The sequence below is a fragment of the Engystomops pustulosus genome, chromosome 1 (genome assembly GCF_040894005.1).
Source record: "Engystomops pustulosus chromosome 1, aEngPut4.maternal, whole genome shotgun sequence".
NCBI classification, from domain to species: domain Eukaryota; kingdom Metazoa; phylum Chordata; class Amphibia; order Anura; family Leptodactylidae; genus Engystomops; species Engystomops pustulosus.
Genome location: NC_092411.1, coordinates 150,094,233 through 150,115,631, shown reverse-complemented (window position 1 = coordinate 150,115,631; position 21,399 = coordinate 150,094,233). Strand labels below are relative to the sequence as shown.

General features: G+C 39.3%; 1 protein-coding gene across 2 annotated transcripts in view; it reads left to right on the top strand.

Annotated features, from left to right (window-relative positions):
• Nucleotides 1–21,399, top strand: part of CELF5 (CUGBP Elav-like family member 5) — a 73,698-nt gene that overhangs the window by 16,067 nt on the left and 36,232 nt on the right. For both annotated transcript variants that reach the window (XM_072110642.1, XM_072110649.1), the window contains exon 2: nt 10,597–10,679. In XM_072110642.1, coding sequence (XP_071966743.1) covers nt 10,597–10,679 — 83 coding nt within the window. The remainder of the gene's footprint in view (nt 1–10,596; nt 10,680–21,399) is intronic.

Sequence of the window (21,399 nt, the reverse complement as noted above, 5' to 3'; positions counted from 1 at the left end):
ATATTCTCATATAATAAACACAACTTATGTGGCCACTTTAGACATTATAAGAAGAAAATGAGCCATGTGGCTAAAAAATTAGACTCGCTGTTGTGGAATCTTGCACGAAAAAGTGCAACATGTACACACTATTTCCCCTACAATGTTTGGGTTTGCAACACCGTCTCTTTAAAATATTTGAAAATAATAGATTATCAGCCTTTTCTTTATTGGGAAGAAGTGTAAAGAGGACCTCAATTATATGGAGATTAGCATTTTGTAGTGGATATTACACAGATTTAGGGGAAGCTACTATGAACAATTGTGAGTTTGATTTCTCTATGCTCATCTAAAGGATATGTTCCCACATTTTTAGCTAATATACTGTTGACATTGTGTTTACATTGCGCTTACATAAACGCAATGCGGCTTATTTACTAAGGGTCCACGGACGCACTTTTGTCATACTTTCCGATGTTTTTGGGTTTTGCGCGGCTGTGACAGATATTTAACAGGGGATTGTGTCGCACGCAATCGGAATTTGGTGCAGCTGCGCTGGCTTTAATCCGACAGAAATCAGGGACCGAGCCATCGGACGATCCAACTGAATTTTAGTGAATCGCGGACAGGTAAGTAAATGTGCCCCAATGTTACAAAATTGCAATGTAAACAGAATGTACATGCAATGTGAATGAAAATGTGATGTTACTGCAAAATGCAACATAAATGCAAAAAATGATAACATTATATAAATGTGATGTGAACACATACAATGTAAACTGAAAAGCAATGTTACCGCAAAAGTGATGTAAATACATTTGCATCATATTTTATGTTTACAGCGTTTATATTTACAGTGTTGTGTTTATGGTGTTGGCAGTAGTGAGGGGATGCTGCCGGGCATTTCATTAGTGAGGGGAGGCTGCTGGCCATTTTATTCGTGGGGAGACTGAGCAATGCATTTCCCACCCTATACTTTTCTACTCAAGTCAATAAGTTTTCCCAGTATTTTTTTTTTGTGGTAAATGAAGTGCCTTGGTTTGTATACAGGCAGCTTGTACTTGACTATATATCGTACTTACAGGCAATGTCCCAGCATGTTAAAATAAAGGCCACAAGTGTGGCTAAAATCGGCCATTTTCATTAACTATAGTCTATGAGTGATCTGTGAAAAAACGATTTAGACATCCTCTGATTTTTAACACATCGGTCATACAGATAGATACTGTGGGCAAAGCATGACAGTAATAGCATAGGGAATCTTGTGTCATATGGTAAATGAGACAAATGGACCCAAACATACTAGATGAATTGGTAAATTTATTGACTTGAGAATACTTGCTATGCAGTATAAAAAATGTTTTTTTTATGTTTCCTTAGTGTAGGAGTAACCCACTGGAATACCAGAGAATCCTCTGGTGGGTCAAGGCTTTTATCTTATGCTGAACCCCAGAGACACAGCAGAGGAAAATCTAATTTGGAAGCTAGCAGGGTCTGTTTGCTGGGGAATAATGAGGGCTCAGCACCCAGGATAATTTTATCTTCTGGCCCCATGCAACCCAGTCTTACAATGTGTCTCCTTCATGTAAGTTCAGCCTTGAACAGCAGCATGACACTGTAACCATTGTTGTTCGCTCACCAGACATGGACTTCCATGGACTGAGCATGTTCGCGTGAAGGTAGCCTGAGTGACCTCCTGTTGGTCAGCTAGATAGAGGGACAGTCTACCAAGATTAAATATACTCTTGGTAATGAGTTCTTAAAGACCAGTTTGAGGTTATTCACTAAGTAATCAATGCTTCTTTTCTTTCTATTAAATCAAGTTTCTGTATTGCTTTAAGCAATTGGGAAGGTTACACTTGGGGTTATCCAGTTCTTTTAGATATTAATCAGCTGCCAGTTCATCTGGGCCACATGTGTATGCTCTGCCTTGATTAAAATGAGGTTATTAAAATATAGAATAATTGAAATGGTGACAATCCTGCAATAAGAGCATCTTACTCATGTAAGCTGGAAATGATTTTGTTACAGGGCAAGCCATGTTTCTTTCATTCTAAACTATATAGCCTTTATGTTGGCCCAGTAGAGATGGATGAGTCAACTTTTGTCTCTCTTGTAAAATTGTATGTATGCTACATTTTAATACTAATGGGTAAAGACTCTGCTGGGGAAGGATGTCATCCAGGTCAGAAGTCTGAATGTTGCACCAACACAAAGCATCTTGATTTTTCATATTGGGACTGTAAATAGTGCATTTATAACAGGCACAAAATTATAATAGAACTAAATGTAATATGGAAGGTGGAAACTCACTTTAAATTTCAATTAGAAAGTCAGTATTTTATATTAAAAATTACAATAATAACATCTAAAGCTTCGTAATAACAGAGACCTTATCGAATCCATTATTATTGAGGCTCATCTGAAACAATGCAAGTCTCCTTTTTTTTAGCTCTTCTTTAAAAATGACTCTGTCTTAAAGATTCACACTGTCCCATGGGCAAGTGTTATCAAAGGGAACCTTTTTTTTTTAAACTATTCCAGATACTGACAGTCCTTTCTAACCCCATAAAAAACACTTTTTAATCTGGCAGCCTATCTTTTGTGACAGAGTGCAACCACGCCTCCCATCATCATTCCCAGGTACTTCATCCTTCATGTCATCCTGACATTGGGCTTCTCGCTGCGCGTTGCTAGGCATTGAGAGCGGTACTGAACTCTCTATGTAGTTTGCGTATTGCTGGCCGGCGCCTCACTGTCTAGGGGAAAAGCTGCACATGCGCAGTGACCATTAGTTAAGAGTGCTATGGGAACCTGTCATTAGCTGGAATAGGGAAAAATGGTGCCAGGTTCCCTTTAAAACATACTGTCAAATGGTGGATTTTATGTTAAACTTTTTCCTTTGGATTAAGTAAATGATGGAATGTATCATTTTAGAAGTTCTAAAATAATTCCTCTAAACTTTGAACTTTATTTAATGTATTCAATTTTCTTGTTTTTTTTTACCTATTAAACCCAGGTACCAAAACATGTCCCATTTTTCATCTGGCTATATTTTCAGATTTAATATTTTTATTCTAATGTATGTAAATGATTTTGGGTCTGCCATCTGCTCTGTTAACAGCATTTAGTGATATGCTTTACAGAAGTCTTGTAAAGATAGGCTGTAATAGACTGAAGAATGTTTGAGGATTTGGGGGATTGTGGTCCCTCTCTTTACTGACTAAATCTGCAGAAGTTAAGTTGACTCTTTGTTTTCATTCTGTATCATTGTTGGGAGTTTGAGGTAGATGATTCAGTTGCTGCCTCTGATAACCTAATACTTTAATTTGGAAGCCAACATGTCAGAAAGTCCCCATAGATCTCCATAAGCTTAAAGTAATGCTAGCACTGACTCAAGCCTACTGAATACCGTAGTTACATTCCTATTTGTAAATTCAGCTTCTTGTATATCATTACAAGTGTATTCTGTGCCTGATTTATTTACTATGATATATGCTATTATAAAAGTTTTGGGTTTTTTTGGAATACCTTCAGGGCTGGTTTTAGGGGTTACCAGCGCATGCATGGCAAATAAAATATTTAAAATTATTTAGGTGATGTTTGTTGTAATATTTGAAAATTTTGTTTTAGTATTATTTGGCTTTAGTATTTGGTTTGGTATTTGGTTTTAGTATTATGCTGGCTTTTTGATAGAGGAATATTATTATTTACTACATATTTTTTGCAGTTTTATTTTGGCAATATAAGACACTATGGAACTCCTAGTGTCTTTGCGCACAGCAGAAAATTCTGCAATTGAAAGGCTGTTATATTAGGAATCCATCTGCTTGCTGCCAGAATACTTCAATTCAGATGAATAGAACTTCTCTTTAATCGCAAGAGATTTCTGCAAAAAATATTGCACGCAATATGAAAGTCTTAGAAACCATTCACATCACTACAATGATCTTCCGTTAAAGAATATGCATCCATTATCATTTCCATTGACTTCCATTGTTATCCATCGTCTCCCTTTTATTATAAATCCACAGGCTGCCACAGTATTATTTCTTTAAGAAAATAACGGAAGGAATATGGGCGGTAAGGTGTGTGTTTTTTTTTTTTTTTTTAACACACCTGTCATCAGTAATTGAAATAATACACTACCATTACATTGTTACCCAGCTTACCATTATTTATTCAAGGCCCATTATGGTGGCATCCAACTTTTGAAGTGAGATCTAAATTGGTTGTATAAAGTCAAGGAAGCTGAAGTCAAGCTCTCCCCACCTCTAAACGCCTCATTCCCTGTGATTGATGTCATGCGCTGGACTTCAAACAATCTGTTCAGTGTTGTCTCCGGAGAGAGATGGGGAAAGCTTCACTTCATTGTTGAACTCTTCATCTCCTGGAGTCAATCCAATCAATTTACATCTCATTTCAAAGTTGATTTTCTGGATGGTGCCTCACACTGGGACCACAATCTAGAAGGTGTTCAACTGCTTGACAGTGTACTGGTACTGAACTACTGACAGGTTCTATTTAAAAACATTGAAGTTACCTTATATAATCGAGTATAAGCCGACCCGAGTATAAGCCAAGGCCCTTAATTATACCACCAAAAACTGGGAAAACCCGTTGACTCGAGTTTAAACCGAGGGTGGGAGATGCATTGGTCATAGTCTCCCAGTATACAGCCAGCCCCCTGTAGTATACAGCCAGCCAGCCCCCTGTAGTATACAGCCAGCCAGCCCCCTGTAGTATACAGTCTGCAAGGCACTTATAAATAAACTTAAATACTCACCCTGAGGATCTTCAAAGGTCCTGAAATGGCTCTTGTGTTCATGTGTATTGAAAGCAGGAAGAGATGTATTTCATTGGTGAAGGTCCTTCTCAATATAAAGTTCAGTGGATCATTTGGGTGGCCATGTGCCCTGCTACTGGCCAAACCACATATATCATAACTCAATAATAAAGGATCACAGGCTGCAATACGAATAGGCAGGTAAAGGGCTTGCTCTATCTTTTGTGTCCCAGGCAGTCAGCTTATGTATGGGGTAGTGGAATCTACAGCCTTGTGTATAAACCCATATAAAGTGAATGTAGACATATACAGCTAGTACATGTCCGTATTTAACATTTGTGTGCGTGTAGCCTTTTTCCTGTCAAGATTTTTTTCTCTACATCTATGAAATCCTACTTTCATATAGGGCATCGCCTGGCATTTTGGCTTTAAATATTATTATAAGTCCAAAAGGTGTATGTTACAAATGCTGGTAAAAAAATGCTGTAAGATTCGCTCACAACAATCCTTAAATAGTATTATAAGCATATGTCCTTTATTAGTATGCCCTTTTCTTTCAAGGTATATGTCATACAGATAAGCATTTCAATACAGGTTATCAAATAATTGTAGCAATTATTCTTGGAACTGTTGTTCGCATTATCTGCAAATCATTCATCGTCCAAATAAAAAAAAAAAAAAACATTTGTCGGGTTTATTGTATGTTACAATCTGTTTTGCAGGAAGTGTAGTACATTGACACACAGAGAATAAGATGCCTTCTTCCAACCAATTATAGTTTTATGAATTGTTCAAGAGTTTACAGTTCAGTTTGACTGATATCTATGTGACCTACATAGCACAGTTCAGTCACATTCTTTTTTCATCTTTCTTTTCTTTCTCTATAGCATTGGCTATGGGATTGTTTCAGGGTGCTTGCTCTGCTTGATTTACTTCTAGATGCCTTAGATTAGATAAATAGTAGCAAAGGGATTTATTCAAGGTCATAAGACATTCAGTTTACTTCTAGAGTAATTTTGGTAACTTTTAATTACTAACGTAGATAATTGTTCAAAACTCAAGACCCAAGATTGACGTTTCCCATAGTAATCCATTTCACTTGGTAGTGAGTAACCAAGGAACTGCAATTATGCGTGTTCATATTGTAAAGGTGGCAAAGCTGTGTCATATATAGAACAGAAGCATATAGGAGTATAGCATAGAAACATAATTACTAGAGGGTGTGTGCACTCTTGTATGTTTTATAATAAAACTGAATTGATATATGTTGTCAATTTGTTCTCCATATAACTTTTTGTTTTACTATTATATTTTACTACCACTAGTGTATAAACGATTTAAGTTTATCTAGATGGGTAAAACTGGTTCCTTTTATGTAATGGAATGGCTTGTAGATTTAGGAAAAGTATGCATTAGGCATTTACCTGCAGTGACATCAAAATGACTTAAATTTCTGTATGAATTTTTTTTTATATTAAAAATTTTACATGCCATTTACTCATCATTTAAGAACATGTAAGAACTTGCCTCTTGTAGTGTATGTATAGAACTGTAACATTAAACCTATCTCTAATGGTGTGTACCAATTGCTGTGACACTATGTACAAACGGATCTCACTCTATGGTAATAATAACGTACTTTCGTATCATATCGTCAAGTGAATGCAGGAGGGAGAAAATGGGTATACATTTTTGTAGTGTTAACCTACAAACACCGAACATCAGACCCCTTAAAATTTGTTACTCATTGTTTCATTACAGCCATTTTGGTAAGATCAGAAAATGTATTCAGACCCTTTGCTGTGACACACATATTTAACTCACATGCTGTCCATTTTCTTCTGATTCTACTACTTCATTGGAGTCCAGCTGTGTTTAATTAAACTGATTGGACTTTATTAGAAAAGGTACCTGTTTATCCAGCATTGTAGTTTTTGGATTATTGGTGGATTCTCTGGTGTCCAGCCAGCAACCATCCTTGCACAGTGACTGCGTTCATCTCCCACGTGGGCATAGCGGCAATAGTTGGAAGGGGGGAGGGTTAAGCTGTAACGGCGTTTCATTTTTTTGTTGGATAATTACACACCTGTCTACAGTGCATGTCAGAGCACATGGGAATCATGAGTTCTAAGGAACTGCCCAAGGAGCTCAGAGACAGAATTGTCCAAAGGCTCTGCAGCACACGAGGCTCCTAAGAGCACAGTAGCCTCCATGATCCTTAAATGAAGGAAGTTTGATACGACCTTGACCTGTCCAGCCAAACTACAGTAAACTGTTGTTGGAGAAGACCGTTAGTGAGAGAGGTAAAGAAGAACCCCAAGATCATTCTGACTGAGCTCCAGAGATACATTAGGGAGATGGGAGAAAGTTCCACAAACTATCAGTTCAACCCTCCATCGTTCAGGGCTTTATGTCAGAGAATGCCGAAGGAAGACTCTCCTCTGTCCAAGAAATATAAAAGCCTGCATACAGTTTTGCAAAAAAAACTTATGTAGGACTCCCAGATTATGAGATATTAGATTCTATGGTCTAATGGGACAAAAACTGAACTTGGTGTTAATTTTAAGCAGTATGTGTGGAGAAAACCAGGCACTGCTCATCACATACCAAATACAATCCCAACAGTGAAACCTGGCAGAATCATACTATGGGAGTGTTTTTTCAGCTCCAGGGACAGTGGGACTGGATGCAAAGTCCAGAGATATTCTGGATGAAAATCTCTTCCAGAGTGCTCTGAGCCGAGGGTTCACTTTTTGCGTAATTACCAAGAAGATTCGTGGCTGTATTAGCTCAAAAAGTGTCTGAATAAATATGACCAAGTGATATTTTAGTTTATCAGTTTAATAAATTAGCAAAAATATCTACATTAGTTTTTTTTCTATCAAGATTGGGTGCTGAGTGTACATTAATGAGCAAAAAATAAGTTTTTTGATCTTACCAATTGGCTGCAATGAATTTAAGATTGAAAAATGGTAAAGGGGTCTGAATACTTTTCGTACCCACTGTATATCAGATGAAGGGGAAAAGGTGTTGTCCGCTTATGACCTTCACTTTTCATTGCCAGGGTACCCCCGTTTAAAAACCCTACAGAATTATTAGAGGAGCAATTTACAACACACAGTCCTGGTATACTGCCAGATGTATGTGTTTTAGTTAATTTTTACACCTCAATAGATAGTTTTGAATAGTGGCTAGATTTGGAGGTATGGTTAATGATGTCGTAAATTGCACCTGATTTATCAAGTCCTGGGCCATTTCTTTAGAGGAAATTAGAGGTAGAAAGTGAACCGTGGACGAAGAACATATCGCAACTTTGATTATATAGGTTTTGTCACTATGTATGCATGATCTAGTACTATACTGTATATAAGACAGTATAAATCCTCCATGCGTTGTTAAGTGGTGTAAACCATCTGATAATGTAATAACGCTGCATATTTTTCTTTTTTCCCCTTTGCATATCTTTCTGCTACTATATTCTCTAATACAACTCTTTTGCTCTAGACTGAACTTCACAACCTAGATCTTTCCGTAGTTTTGCCTTATACCTTGAGCTGATTTCTTTCAGGAGCTTTTCCAGAGTATTAATCCTGTCACAGCTGCCCTGGGCCATGTATTGACGACATCCATTTTCATGTTGTGTCCCTGCATTATATTATTCCTTTCTAGATCTACAGAGTTTAACCCTTAAGCCTTCATAATCCTCTGAATTGGATTTTTTACACAATAAGAAGCAAGGCAAGACAATTTTATCATCAGGCAATCTAAAGGGCGCAGGGGCCTCCAATGTGGGGTGAGGAGAGTGGTCTGGTGGTAGATCATTTTCCTCTCTGATGATAAATACCTTCTTGTTGTATGTTCAGAATTAATGTGATTTTCTGGGATTTGGCAAATGAAATGTCTCTTCACTTCCTGCCAAGCGAACTGGCTAACATAGTACGGCGATCATCCTTGGTGTTTCAAAATAGCCCCATTCACGTGATGATTGTATGTGTCACCCCTGGCCTGTGATGAGAAAGCAACGTTCAACAGAATTCCACAACCTCATGGTTAAGCACCTTGGCAGGGTGCAAGCCAGAAAAGCTCTTTTACCATTGACTGAATGATGTCTCACGTGACATGTAATAACACTAGAAAGGGTATCAAGTTATTCATGTTCATGCACAACCATTGCATGTACGTTCATTTAAGTCCTAATGTGTTTGTGCAGTGAGTAGGAGGGAACAGGAGGTTCAACACCCCCTTTCTAGTGAATAGTAGGAATCTGTACATGGTAGAGTCATGTAAAAGGAAGCCTAAAGAGTACCCAGGGCTTCCTACTACAAATGTGTGGTGCCTTACTGTGTAGAAATTCTCACCTAGCAACAAAGTGCCATAGAATCATGCCATAAACCTTGGAAAACCTCTTTATATGAGATTAGAGGCACACACAATTCTTGTAGGTTCACATTAAAGGAGCATCACATTATGGCTTCATACACCTTAGAAGGGGTTATGTGTATATTGAATTTGTGAATTAGACCTTCTGTTGTTTAGTATGTGGTTTTCTCCACGCTTACATGGCAGGTTGCCTATTTAATTTGTTTAGCCTATCAAGGGCCATAGTTACCTTTTTTGCTTCTTCTATTACGGTATATTTTTAACACGTCAGTCATTTGTCACTGCACTTTAATTGTTTGTCTGTAACAAGTCTTCACCCCATTTCCCCCTTGCATGAGCATCATTATATCTCCGATTTTGTTCCGATCTCTGTCTACCTCTGTGTGATTCTGCTCTGTATTAAAAACCACAGGCACACGGTACCTTCTTTTTTTTTTTTCGACTTCTTTGCAACCTGTTATTTGGCTTTTTTTGACTATCTGCGAAGCCACATTTCTATTGCAGTCTGTGCTCTGCTATTTTCTGTATCTCCATTTTCCTTTCTTTCTGCCCAGTCTCTCCCTTTTTCACTCCCTCCTCTCAGGTCCCCAGCTGGCGTTTATGGCTGAAAGGGAAATCCCCCTTGTGTTCATACCTCTTAGCAATCCCTAGCAGAGAGAAAGCTACCACCCTATGCTGCAGCACGCATATAAGGGGTTAATTAGATGCTCTCAGGGAGGGGGAGGGTGTCTTCCTTTTTTTTGGTCCCAATTTTTTCGTTTAATTGTTTTGTTTTTTTGTTACCTGGAGGAGATGGTATTTCAGGCGTTTCCATGGAAACATATCCTTCCAATGTAATGAAGATGCTTGCGATAACGACAGAAAAATCCCTTTTACCACCCCTGCCCCCATCTTCCAAATACTCAGCCTATAAGGAGGGGGGTTATCAGAGAGACCTTGCATTTTGAGGGGGTGGCAAAAAGAAGGCATTTCAAAGATCTAAGCCATTTTGCACTTAGTCAACATATCCAGGCATAGGAATGTAAACTGGCACTGTAAAAGGTCTCCCAATGATATTATATATCATTATTCTATTATATACTCGTGTGTGTGTGTGTGTATATGTGTATATATATATATTTTTTTTTAATTTTAATACCTAAGGGCATTACAAGAGATGCTATGTATTAAATGATTTGCTTCTCCACCGAACTGGAAATATTCATACTAGTTCTGTATGCTATGAATATTATAATAAAGAAAAATATCTGGTCTTTTTGGCCCAAAGGGAAAACATGGATAATTTTAGTGCTGATCCAGTTCTGTAACAGAATAAAATTTTGTGCGGCTATATTTCATTCATTGCACAAGTCATGCAGAGTGTGTAACTTCCTTCTTCTACTGTATGTTACAATATAAGTATTACTGAACCCATGAAATAATAAATTCCCTTTCTCTCCTTCTATCCTCAGGCTGTGCCTTCCTCACATACTGTGCCAGAGACTCAGCCATAAAAGCACAAACGGCCCTGCACGAGCAGAAGACTCTACCTGGGGTGAGTGAAAATTATAGTGACTGATCATGGTTTCATGGTTTTGGTCAATGTCCTTGACGGACATGGTCGTCCTAGGCTGTATTAAACTTGTATGGTCACACAGGGTGACAGTCTACTGAATTCACCATCGAGGGCTCCACATACAGCCCACTGTGCCTTTTAGCTGTTCATCCTGAAATTAATTGTATTCCTGTCATTCAGATGCAGATACAGTTGATTATAGATGTAATACCAACACTGCTACATCTAGTAGACTTACTTGGAGATATGTATCCTCTTTTTTTACCATGGAGGAGGGCACTAAAAGAGGATTCTTCATATTGCAGCATCAAACCTAAGACCTTCTCTGGTGATTCAAGAATAGGTGTAAATTAGATGGAAGTGCATGACAGCCTCCTGTGTCATTAACATAATGATTGTGTGTTACTGTAGGAATGTATGGAATGGTGGGTTATCAATCAAAAGATTTCACGTGAAAAGAGCATATTAAAAACATTAAGGTGTTAAGCCAAGCATGTCATAAGAAGAAAGTGATATGTGCACAGGGGTCTGCACTGGCTAGGAAAAATATGCAGTACTAAACACTTTGCTCAATTGTAATGCAGGCCCTGGGAATGGCCATGTAATGACCGTGGGCCCTGATGCTAAGCCCACTTCCCAGCTGTTTCTTCCTATTGCCTGCCCTCCCTAAGTAGGAGGAAAACAACTCCCTATGCCAAAGAGAAATATAAAACAAGAATAGCCAACAATCCGGGTCCGGGTTTATTTACCAGAATAGAGTAAAACAGCGTTCCTTTCACAAGCAAGGGAGCAGGTCAAGATAAACTAAAAATCGACACTGGCCTGAATATGAACTAAATACTTCTAGGAGACTCTTCACCACAGAGCTTGGTTACAAACACCTGCAGCAATCAGTTCCAGTTCAGCCAGCAAGCTAAGGTTGTATTCACACGACCGTATGGGGGACATATATGCGGCGACTTGTATACGCACAGTACTGTATGGGAGCGGTACGGTGCAGCACATGTGCGGCACCGCCCTGTAGCCGAAAGAAAGATGGGGCGTGTCCTATATTTCTCCGAAATACGGAGCCGTGCGCCATTCATCGCTATAGAGAGGGGCTCACCCCCTCCTCCTCTCCCCTGCACCGACGTGTGTCCGCCATGTAAATGTAGTCTAAGTGTGTGTCCACACATGAAAATAACATGGAGATCTAATTTGTGTCACCTCAGCCGTAAATCACTGACCAAGGATGACCCTGACACAGTAACCCCCTCTTATGTGGGACTGCGGGACTCTGATTTAGTCCACCAGATTTGGAAGGATTTTAGTGATGGTATAACCTGAGGAGGTGTGGAGCATGAATATCAATGCCACAGAGACTAATGTCCTATCCTCTGTCCCATAACCTTTCCAATAAACTAGATACTGCATGGAATTCTGAACTTTTCGAGAATCATGTATTTTTTTTTTTTTCTCCCACTACAAATTTCCCCTCCGTTACGACTGGAGCAGGAGGATTAGATATTGGCAAAACAGGAGGAACAACTGCATCGCAATTAGTTTTGAGGTGGTTTTAGATGCAGTTTTGTTAATTTAACAGGAGAAAGACATGAACTGAACGGGTGAATTTGATTTTGAAGGAGAAACTTATTCAACATTCTTTGATTTCATGTCTTTCACTTTTTTTAAATAAGAAATTGCACCTAAAACCACCTCAAAACTAATTGTGATGCAGTTTTAACTGCGAGGTGTGACCGCACCCTAACAGTAATTGTGGATGATTGAATAAGGGCCCACATATCCCGGACTTTAACCGGATTTGAGTCATTGATTGACTCTGTCACTACAAGACGAGAATTTTGGATTAACGCAAGAATTACAGAAGAACAGTGACACTTGAGTGGAGGAGTTGATCCTGAGCATCTGAGGTATAACAGATGTTCAAGGGTCTGGAGGAGGTACCTTGGATCTGGCACAAACCTTGCATGAAGGCACAAATTCATGGACATTGCAAGACCATGATGGCCACCAGTAGTACCAAGTCAACAGATATTTAATTCCAGCAATGCCAGGGTGTTCTGATAGTACAGAACAGTGTATATTCTTAAGTACACTGGGGTGGAGACTAGGGGGCATGAACAATTTGTCCTTAAGGGGTTGTCCGAGACTTATCAATAAAAACAAAAGGTGGCCGGGAGGGGGCTGCTTAAAAAAAATAAAGATGTACTTACCTTCCGTCTCCCTCCGGGAGTCCTGCGCTGCTGTCGCTCCAGCTGCAAGAGCAGTGTTTCCGGCTGGCTATGACAACCATCCTTCCCGCATATACAATGGTGTGCATAGGGACAGGTGGGTGTGGCAGAAAACAGCCGGCCGGCAGCTGAGTCCAGCACTACTCCCGCGGCCATGGTTGTTTAAATGGTACGCAGACCGGAGTGACAGCAGTGCAGGACACCCGGAGTGCGCAGGAAGGTAAGTACATCTTTATTGTTTTAAGCACCCCCCTCCCGGCCACTTTTTTGGGTTTTTTTTTTTTTTATAAGTCTTGGACAACCCCTTTAGGAGTTTTACTAGGAGCTAGATCCTGAGCCTTAGCAATAGAGGTGATCAGTGCATGATCACGACCCTGGGAGATGGCATCTTTTCAGGATTCACCTCCAGAGTATTGGTGGAAACCTGCAAGAGAGGGTATCTTCCTTAAAACAAACCTGTCACAAGGAATTTCATTTTTAGCTGGTGACAAGTTCCAATAGCCTATGCTATGCTTATTTAAAAAATGCCTGTCACAATTCTGAATCATTTCAGTACTTTAGATAACTTTAATTCACATTCCCAGGCTCCCTTCCAGCAGCATATGGTGAGTCCCTGGGGGAAAGGGTTAGGGAACTACAGCAGCCTTTGTCTCAGTCTCCTCATGCATTCTTCCTTTAATCCACACTATATCCATCCTTGCTGAGTGTGGAGGAGAGGAGACTGAGGCTTAGGCACACAGACTGTTGCAGCTGCCCACCCTCCCCCAGGATTCCCCACATGCTGCAGGCAGGGAGCCAGGTAATATGAAATAAAGTTTTATTAAGTACTGAAATGATTCCTAATGCTTACAAAGACATTTTTTAAATCGGCATAGCATTGGCTATTGGAACCTGTCACCAGCTAAAAATTCCTGGGGACAGGTTAGCTTTACATTCTTGGTACCAGGACAATAAGTAACAATAAAATTAAAGTGAGTGAAGAATAATACCTAGCGGGCTTGCCTTGGGGAAAGTCGCTTAGCATTATTCAAGTACAGTAGACTTTTATGATCAGTAATCACCATTACACAAAGTTTATCTCCTTCTAGGAAGCGTCTCCGTTCCTAAAATATCATAATTGCGCTCCAAGAAGGAGAACTTCCTTCAGAAGAAAGCCACTGGCTGAATATTAGTAAGGGACTCTGGTCCCTTAGACAAGACAACCCCCACTCCCACTTCTGAGGCGTTAACTTCCACAATAATAGGTTGATTCAAATCTGTGCAGAGGATGAAGGAATAATACATCCTTTGGCTGGACTGCAGTAATGACACTGTAACAGTTAATACACTGCACCCAGTGTCTTGCATTTAGACAATGCAAGATACAGGGTGCTGGTTGTCGTTAACATGCAACCGCATTCAAGCGCATAAGCGATCGGCCGTGGCCTGTCCCTGTGCGGTTTGATTCCGGAAACAAAACTCTGTGGTCTGACAGCACCCCAAGACAGCAAGCTAAGTTTGTGTTCACATATGTGGAGAGGAAATAAGCGTCTCCTTCGTCATAAACCAAGGACCTATGCATGACACTGATGTTACAGGAAGTTTTTTTTTTTTTTTTGGAATAATGGACTTCCACAATTTGTTGTTGGTGGATAATAAAACATGTTTTTTCTGTATTGCAATAAATTGATGTCTGTTTATTTATGTAGATATTGAAATATAGTTCTGACTCTCCTTTCCTATTAGGGGCATTTATTATTATTTCTAATGGCAATCAACTAGCGACGTATTTGGTGGTAATACAAGGTGTAGGCTTGGGTGCTTTGTTTTTCTCTACTGTATTCACTTTTGAAAAACTATTTATTGGGTTATTAGAAACAGAAGTTACAAACCAACAGCAGAAACTCGCCAAAGGGAGATACCAGATTGTAGAGTCTTACAAAGATGATATTTGGTTTCTATGAGGCCCAGAGCCGCCCAGTAGCACGAGAACTGTTGCCCTTAGCCTGAAACTATGATAACTTGGAACATCTATGAGATATTATTAGACATATCATTTATAAAACATCAGCATTTTTAGCATGTCTGTTACAGTTAATTTCAGTAAATAAATGGAGGGCTGGTGTTAGATGCGTTGATGTGGGGATCCACAGGTATGCATCAGCGTGGCCAATAGGAGGGGGAGACAGAAAGCGCAAAGGATTCAAGTGTATTGTTGGATAAGCAAAAAATATATATTAGAATGTCTCTCACCTGGTTCAGTGAAAGATAGAGCGTAAAATAGATGGAGGGACTGCTGCCGACGGGACTCAGGTCCGGGCAAACCAGAGTTGACGGACTTGGCTGTGTGCTGAAGTACCACGAGGAGTTGTCCCGTTCTGCAGGCGCTGTCACACTCAGAGAATAGGCTGGGATGGTGTATCCATAAAACCAGTTTTAATAAAAAGTAAAAGGTAAAACACTACGTGTTTCGGCCCCGAAACGCGACGAAGGCTCCAGCCCGGGGCCGAAACGCGTAGTGTTTTACCTTTTACTTTTTATTAAAACTGGTTTTATGGATACACCATCCCAGCCTATTCTCTGAGTGTGACAGCGCCTGCAGAACGGGACAACTCCTCGTGGTTCTTCAATTTCAGTAAATAGCAGGTTTGTGGCATCTTTTCTTAGGACTCTGTGTTCAATGTGATATGCAATTGTCAATTTATGTATACTTTTCTTAGTGTTTGCAGCAGAAGTCATCATGGCGCTCAGGAATAAGCTGTATTTTAGTATCCTGGACATTTAAAGGGGTTTTCCCACAAAGGAAAGTTAGGCCCTATCTCATGCATAGGGCCTAACTTGCCGATCAGTGGGGGTCTCAGTTCTGAGACCCCCGCAGATCGTGAAAACATGGGATCCGCTCACCGATCTCCGTCGTCTCCATAGAGACTAATGGTGCAGTACAGTCATGCGTGGCCGTCTGCTCCATTAGTCTGAGGAGCTGCAAGGGGTCCGACGCACCCCTCATTTTTGCGATCTGCGGGGGTCTCAGCACTGACCCCCCGCCACTCAGCAACTTTCCTTCATGGGAAACCCTCTTTAAGCTGCAGTATTTTTGTAGCAAACATTCCTGAGACCCAGTAGATGAACATAGATATGCAAAGAAAAAACTTTTCTATGTGTACCACACACAACTCCATTGTATAGCCACTGTGCCTAGTAATGCACTACAGTCATCTGAACACTTTTTAGAGGAAATATACTGATTTGGATATTAATCTTTTAACATAATTATTCAGAATAAATAATACAACAAATAGAATTAATATTGTTACTATTTTGAGGATTGGATAGCATTAGTGTGCATGAATGTACATTTACACAGTAAAAAAGCATTTACATTTAGCTTAAACCTAACACAATGATATCCTAGCTAGATTGGAGGGGGTTCCATGGCACACCATCATTTAAATGATGTTTATACAGGCATAGTGATACAAAACAGAAAAAAATGGCATTTAATAAGGTTTTACCACCATACTTCATTTGACATCTGTCTGAATATCGCATTATTCTATTGTAGAGCACCTATACACCATCCACTGTATTCTTGGGTTTGATGATGTTACAGTTGAAAATTTTGATCGCATAAAATGTCCAGTGTTTTTGTTTTTTGCTTTGGTTGTCAAATGAAAATTTCATTCAGACCATCATGGAATTCTGTTAATATATGAGGGTCTCCAGTGTAAGATCCTTTTTTTGGCCTCTAAGCACAATGGTTACAAAGAGTATCTCTCTGAAGGACCTGTTCTGTAATATGTTAAATAGACAAACATTTGATTTGGATAAGCAACATGTAATGCTTAATATTTCCTGTAGGGGCACTGTGGGAAAACTGAACACTTACTGCCAAGTGTCCCCATGCTGTACAGCAGATCACAAAGAATCCCAGCAGAAGGACAAATGTGGGGATTCTACACTACAATACAGCACTGCCACACTAAGGGCCAATTGACACTCTGTTATTCATTTATTTCTTTCGGTCATTTTAATTCAAAACCACAAGTGGTGGAACACAGAGAACAGCTACAAGTCTGTTGAGTATTATACCAGACTTTCATCTGTTCTGTGTGTTGTACATCACCTGGTTTTGTCTCAAAATAACTGAACGATATAATTGAAGACCTAACAGAGATAGAAAGATTATAGGGTGAAGGTTATGGCCTTGGTTACTGATGGCTATCACTGAATGCTTGGCTAATACATACAAACCAATATGTATTGACCCATTCAGGATTAGTCTTTCCTCTGGATGAGTTTAGCTTTGATGGCTTATCATCACTGTAATTAGCATTTGGTGTTCACGCTGTATGAGGATGCTCTAGTATATTCATTATTTTTTCATTTAGCTTAATTTTATGTAGCTGTAGTAAGGGTAATTTTAAGAGGACATGCTGTGCTGTAATTTAAGCCTCCTTACAAATCTGGTAAAACCTCCTTCCCCAATGCTTAGATTTTGCATCGCTTGAATAATGTACAAAACTTTTTTAGTGAATCAGCCTTTTTTTAAAAAATCTGGTGGGTGACTATTAATCACCCTCTAGGATTTCTTCCTTCTGAACCAAAAGATGGCCTATGAAAATGCTTTACACAGGTTTTTCCAGATTCACTATATTGATGGCCTTTTGTGATATAGGACACCATTGTATTCAAGTGTTTCAAAGGGTTAAGGCTTTCAAATGAGCACTGTATATATACAGAACCTGACTGTTACAAATCCAATACTTCTCATAGCTCTAGGATTGAAAAAATATTCTTTATAGGGTTATCCCAGTAGTAAAAGTTATACCCTATCCAATGGTCATTGTCGAAGGGGTTAAAAACAGAGGTTTTATATTTTATTTGTGCATTTCCATTTTTACCCTCCTCTTTCCACACAGGGCTAAATTAAGGATGGTGGGGGCCCCTGGGCGCAAAATCTGGTGGAGGCCCCCACTGAGTGAAGCGTGCATACAAGTTGTCATGCTTACTATTCACTATCCCAGCAGTCACTCAGCTACATACAGCCGCCTCACCCCCAGTAACACAGCTAGCGATCTGGTGGGTGCCCCCTGGGAGGGCAAGATGGGGCCCCCGGGGCTCGAGCCCCAGGAGCCCCCCTATAATCCGCCCCTGTTTCCACATATTGTACTTTCTAGTACTTTTTAGTTTATTGTTCAGGGAAGCTGAAATTTTTTTTAAATGTGGTAATGTGGTAGAAGTGCCAAAAAACACAGTTGTGCCATATTCCTTTGAGCTTCTAAAATAATTATTCGCTTTTTATTCATTGGGTCAGTTCGATCACAGAAATACTAAATTTTGCAAATTATTTAAAAAAAAAAAACACTAAATTTATATAGGCCTGATTATGTTTTAATGCAAAAAAAAAATAAAATATGTATGAAAAAATTTCTTATTACAACTTACAGACCTATATAAGGTGTCATTTTATTGCAGGGGATTCTGACGTTTTCATTGATACCAATTTGCGGAGTGTACGAACTTTTGACAATTTTTTATTATTTATTGTGATGTCCAAAAAGTGGTGATTCTGTTTTGTTTCCATTTTGTTTGCCATTTCCCATTACGGGGTTCACCGCTAGGAATAATCATTATTATATTTTGATAAATCGGGCATTTTGTTACGTGGCAATACCTAACATGATGATTTTGCATGTTTATTATTGTATGTGTTCGAGGGAAGGGGGTTATTTAGAATTTTTACATTTTGTTAAATATATATATTTTTTCTGCTATTATTTCAGGCCCCCTAGGGTACTTTTACCCTAGGGGGGTATGATTACTCCTATAATATACTGCAGTACAACTGTATTGCAGTATATTGTAAATATACTGCTTTTGTATTTCACCCGGTTTCTGGCAGACACTGTAATACAATATTCATACAGAACTGTTCAACCAGATAGGCTAAAAGTCACAACTCTTTTTTAACCCAATACCTCCAAATGAAACCTAGAGAAATTTAGTACTCTGTTTCTATGGAAACTGAAGGGTGAGTAAAGTTTACTAAACATGTGACCTGCTCTGGGGCAACCTGAGGCCATCAAATTAGAGCGGAAGCATCAAATGGAAGCATAATGAAGCACATCTCAGCAGTCATCCTACATCCTACACCAACATTGTCCTTTAGAACAGGGATTTTCTCCTCTGATAACATGACAGAAGGTGAAGGCTGGAGAAAAAGATCCATGTACAGAAAAGGAAGTGAATGGGAATTGGATTGAATCTAGTTTATGTTTCAAGAAAGCGAGCAGCAGAGAGCAGGAGAGCCCGAGGCAGATTTTCTTTCACTCAATGTCAGTAAGGTTCTTATGTCTTATCATTATTTGCTGTATGGTAATTTCCAACCCTTTTTGGCACAAAATAAAACATTATTCAAAGCATATAAAAACGTATGGCAAATTTTATGGATAAGATGTCTTGTGATGAAACATCACAGCACTTCATTTAATCCACCACCAGTGTTTATATAGCAGGTTTCTACTGCCCCCCCTCCCCCCTTTAAAAGTCTAAAACGCATTACTTGGTCTGTGAATCCCGAACAATGAAGGTTTGGACTCCTTGCACCATATATAACTATGATGCTTGGAGTCAAAGGAAAACCTCCTGTACAACACAGTTGTTCCACAGGGGAATCAGAACTCCCATCCACAACAGTGTTTAGTCTGCAAAATGCAGCCACTACATTGACATAGATGCATATTTAGCCCTAATGCTCATCTTGGGGCATAGACATCTGTATACTGGTCCTTTGAAAGATGAGGTTACACACATTATGGGCAGATTGGGTCACTTATGTCCACTACAATTGGCCTTGATCAAATTTTTAGATATACTCCTGCCAGAAGCAAGAAAATTTTGTAAAAATAATGTGGTCAAACAAAATAGTGAGTCATGTAATCTCAGGTTAATATCTCATTAGAATTCCCCCATTGCGCTGTACATTATAGGTGGAACACAGAAAGAGAATGTGCAATGTTTTCAATGTTCTCAAAAAGTAAAATATAGTCTGTTTTTTACTCTTCATGGTCAGCCAGTTACACAAATTCGATGAAATACTCAAGTTCAACCCTTCTCCATCAGTTTTACATTTTGTAGTATTTTTATATAAGGTTGAGACTTTGAACAAGAATAGGGTTAAAGGGACTGTCTATCTGCTTTGGAAAACTCTCTGTGGGCATGGCGGATGGACCTGCAGTCATCACTATGATCAGTGGGTGAACCCTGCAGCAAGTGTTCAATTCTCTGCAGTGTCGCAACCAATGGGGAAATAAAATATCATACCATAAATGGTCTGTTCTTTTAGTATATTTCCCTCCAAGGCAAGAGGATCAATTATCATACTAATGGATCACAATTCTAAAACAGACTTTTCTGTTAACTTAGAATTTCCTTATTCTGATTCTAGGCATAATGGGTCACATTTCCTAAGGGACGTGCGCCAGTTTTCTGTCGGACTTTGCATGTTCTTTTCTGTGCAAACTGCTTGCACATGTATTTAAGAAGTGCCATGTTAAAGGTGCACTCTGTCGGAGCTGTGCTGAGGGCGCCAGATTCGTGAAGAATGGGCGGCAGAAATCCTGAATCTGGCGCACCCTGCACTATACACAGTCAAAATGCACATGGTACAGATGACACTATTCTAAGTAAATATGACTCAATAAATGACTGGCTCAAATATGGCTTCAGATCTGCAACATGCCCTTTCTATTATGGATTTTTGAAACTGGCTTCCTAAAATTTGTGATGTATTCATACAAAAGGAGAACTACAACAATAGAAATAAAGGCTATTATTGAGTATGCAGAGTTTCACATTACTGGATTGGCCACCTAACCACATTTTACAATCTGTCCTGCAAAAGCCCCATCTGACGTCAATGGGATCAGTGGACCATATTGGCTTTTATGCCTTTATGAGCTATCCTTACCCAAAGCTTGGTGTCTGAATCGCCACATAGAGTGGAGCCGGACGCACAACTCTATTCTCTGTGTAGCTTCTGGCCCCCAGAAGTCTACGATCAAATAAATGCTTTGTAGATAGGCACTTGTATCTTCACCCACAGTCTGAAACCAGTAAAGCAGGCTACATTATAGATTATAACTGCATTGTGAGTGTTCATCAATGCTCTGTAGCTGCCACTCAATGTAACTTGCTTACTACAATGCAAGTACCTCTAATTCCTGAGCTGATTCCAATTCTAAGTTTCAACAAAAAAATCCTCTGATGGTATTTTCATGAATATTATGCATAAATGGCATCCATACAAAAAACTTAAAGATGCTTCTTTTCCTTGTCATCTGTATTTTGGAGATGAGACATTACAAATATAAACTAGATTGCTGTCCATTCCTGTCTGTTTTGCATAGCGACCCTTGGTCATGATTTGAACATACAGCTAGATAAGGAGTTATATTTCCAGAAAAATTGTTATCTACCATGACAGCCCT